Source organism: Rhagoletis zephyria, unplaced genomic scaffold (genome assembly GCF_001687245.7).
Source record: "Rhagoletis zephyria isolate East Lansing unplaced genomic scaffold, Rhagoletis_zephyria_1.1 Rzeph_scaffold_47854, whole genome shotgun sequence".
NCBI classification, from domain to species: domain Eukaryota; kingdom Metazoa; phylum Arthropoda; class Insecta; order Diptera; family Tephritidae; genus Rhagoletis; species Rhagoletis zephyria.
In genome coordinates, this window is record NW_016204909.1 from 1 (window position 1) to 2,216 (window position 2,216).

Below are 2,216 nucleotides of genomic sequence, written 5' to 3' on the forward strand. Positions count from 1 at the left end.
CCATTTTCAGTTATAATTGCATGTGAATATTATTGAGATGTAGGAAAAAATTTTAGTTTAAAGATAATAATTGCGAAACAGTCGAGTGCCTGCACGACTCATGAAATTTCACAAAATTTTGCCACTGCATACTTTCGCGTAAAATTGATATGTACATATGTATTTGCGGTGAGACTTACCGACTGTAGTATAGCGTACAAATGTTTCCTTGTTCTCCAACATGGCGTCCACCGCAAGTTTTTCACAGTACTGTGCTGTTATAATAGCAATTGTGGGTTGCTTATTCGAAGCGATTGTGGGCATTTGTTTCACGACCTTCCGGGGGATAAATAAACAAATATTTGAATGTGAATGCTTGCATATGCACGAAGTAAAAAGTTTTTTTATTTTGAGATAAATATATTGATAGTAATTAATATACATACATATAACAGTAATTTAAAGTGAAGAATGTTCAATAACAGCATCGATATGTGGACATATCGATAACTTCCTCGATGTACATATATTATCGATAAAGTTATGGAAAAAATATCGATAAAGTAAGCGATCAATATAGATACGAGTTATCGAAAATATCGATAAAGTTAACTAAACTATCAATAAACTTATCGAAAAATGTCGATAATAGCTTCAACCCCAGGGTTGGGCACGCTGGACTAAATTTTTAATGCACTGAGCATTTCATTACCACTATTCGTGTAGTGAATGGCTTAGGTGTTTATAGCACCAATCAATGAAAATAATTTTATTGAATGGGTCGAGCGACTTGCAGGGTTCGAAGAAAGCAAAGTCATTTGCTCTCTCACATTGAGACCGTAGTGCGTGATAAGGCATCGCATCTGTTGCGGGGTGGGCTTGTTTTCTCCGAATACTAAGGCTCTAGACGAGAGAGCTGCCGACTTTAATATCTTCCCTAGTCAAGGGTATCTTGAATTTTGCATGGCTGTTGAATGGCTTATAGTCAGGAAGCTTTCCGAAGTAGCCTCCTGGATATTTGGAAAATTTTCAGCTTTCAATCCTTGCACGGTGCTAAAATTCCGTCGACTAAATATCAAAATCAGAATACCGTCGAGTACCGGTTTGAGCATACATACCTTCGAGTGACTCAAACAACCCATGCATGGAGCCGGCACAGATCTATAGGGATATTAAATCTAGAAATTCCGGCTATCACGTCCAGGACTGCCGTACGAACAAATTCTTTGGAGGTGGTTCGGCAACGGCTCCTAAAGTAGAGATATCTTATACAGCGAAGCCCATTGTAGGCGGAGCACTCGTTAGGAGATCGTCGATTACCAAACTTTGCGGTTTTTTGGCGATGAAAGAGGTTAGCTATGCCGTGAAAGCGCAGCGGCAACATAGTTCTGCCTTCAGAGTTGTTTTTTTTTTTTAATTTAAAGACAAGCCAAGTAATAAGGAGTGGAAGAAGCTGGTAGAATAGGCCAGGGGTATACCTTCGGGAAGCTGCAAATGAAAGGGGAGCAAGATACACTTGAGGAGCCCCAATAAGCGTTTTCCTAGGACAGACAACTAGGACAGACACCTAGCCTCAAGAATGCAACGATCAGCGAATTAAGTTTAATGGGTATATGACCCGAAACGGGCTCCCGGTGCCGGTCTCAACTAATTAATGATTCAGACAATATACCAAAAACTCAATTAACTTATGATTCTCACATTCACTCACCTTAATCTCTTTGTCTTCATGGTGGATTCTAGTGTAAGAATTATATTCCATCGATTTGATAAGACCCCGTTCTTTCAGCGACACGAATACCAAAAGCACATCTTGCTCTTCCCAGCCATAGTCTCTGCAAAAATTACAATACAAATATGCACGAAAATTATAAAAAAAAATTTTATCATTCAAAATAAATTATATTTATGGAAGTACATACTTAGCTAAATCTTCTGGTGTGACCGGATTCGGATAGGCTTGTTCAATTAATTCGAGCACCTTTTCCGGCGTCAATGGCGGAGATTCAATTTGTGATTCCTCCAGTGAAACTGCAAATTCGCACAGTGAATATGAATAAATGCAGAAAAGGGGAGAAAAAAGAGAAATATGCATTCAATTAAGCGAATTTGTTAATGGCATGCAAATGAAGACCAAACAAAAAACAAAAAAAAAACAACAGAGTATGATTGTATTCATGTATGTATGTAGTTGCATGCGTAACCGTTGTTTTATTAATTTAATTAAAGTAGATAAT

General features: G+C 38.0%; 1 protein-coding gene across 1 annotated transcript; it reads right to left on the reverse strand.

Moving 5' to 3' along the window:
• Window positions 1-74: 74 nt before the first annotated feature.
• Window positions 75-2,163, reverse strand: LOC108355620 (uncharacterized). The gene is made up of 3 exons (XM_017606772.1): window positions 1,902-2,163; window positions 1,691-1,814; window positions 75-315 (listed from the first exon to the last, which is right to left on the reverse strand). The coding sequence occupies exons 1-3, from the start codon at window positions 2,072-2,074 to the stop codon at window positions 109-111; spliced, it is 504 nt and encodes a 167-aa protein (XP_017462261.1). The 5' UTR covers window positions 2,075-2,163; the 3' UTR covers window positions 75-108.
• Between the last annotated feature and the right edge of the window lie 53 nt (window positions 2,164-2,216).

Coding starts and splice junctions, on each gene's coding strand:
- LOC108355620 (XM_017606772.1), bottom strand. CDS start 2,074: ATGCATATTTCTCTTTTTTCTCCCCTTTTCTGCATTTATTCATATTCA. Junction 1,815..1,901: donor ACACCAGAAGATTTAGCTAA/GTATGTACTTCC, acceptor TAATTTTTGCAG/AGACTATGGCTGGGAAGAGC. Junction 316..1,690: donor ATGAAGACAAAGAGATTAAG/GTGAGTGAATGT, acceptor ATCCCCCGGAAG/GTCGTGAAACAAATGCCCAC.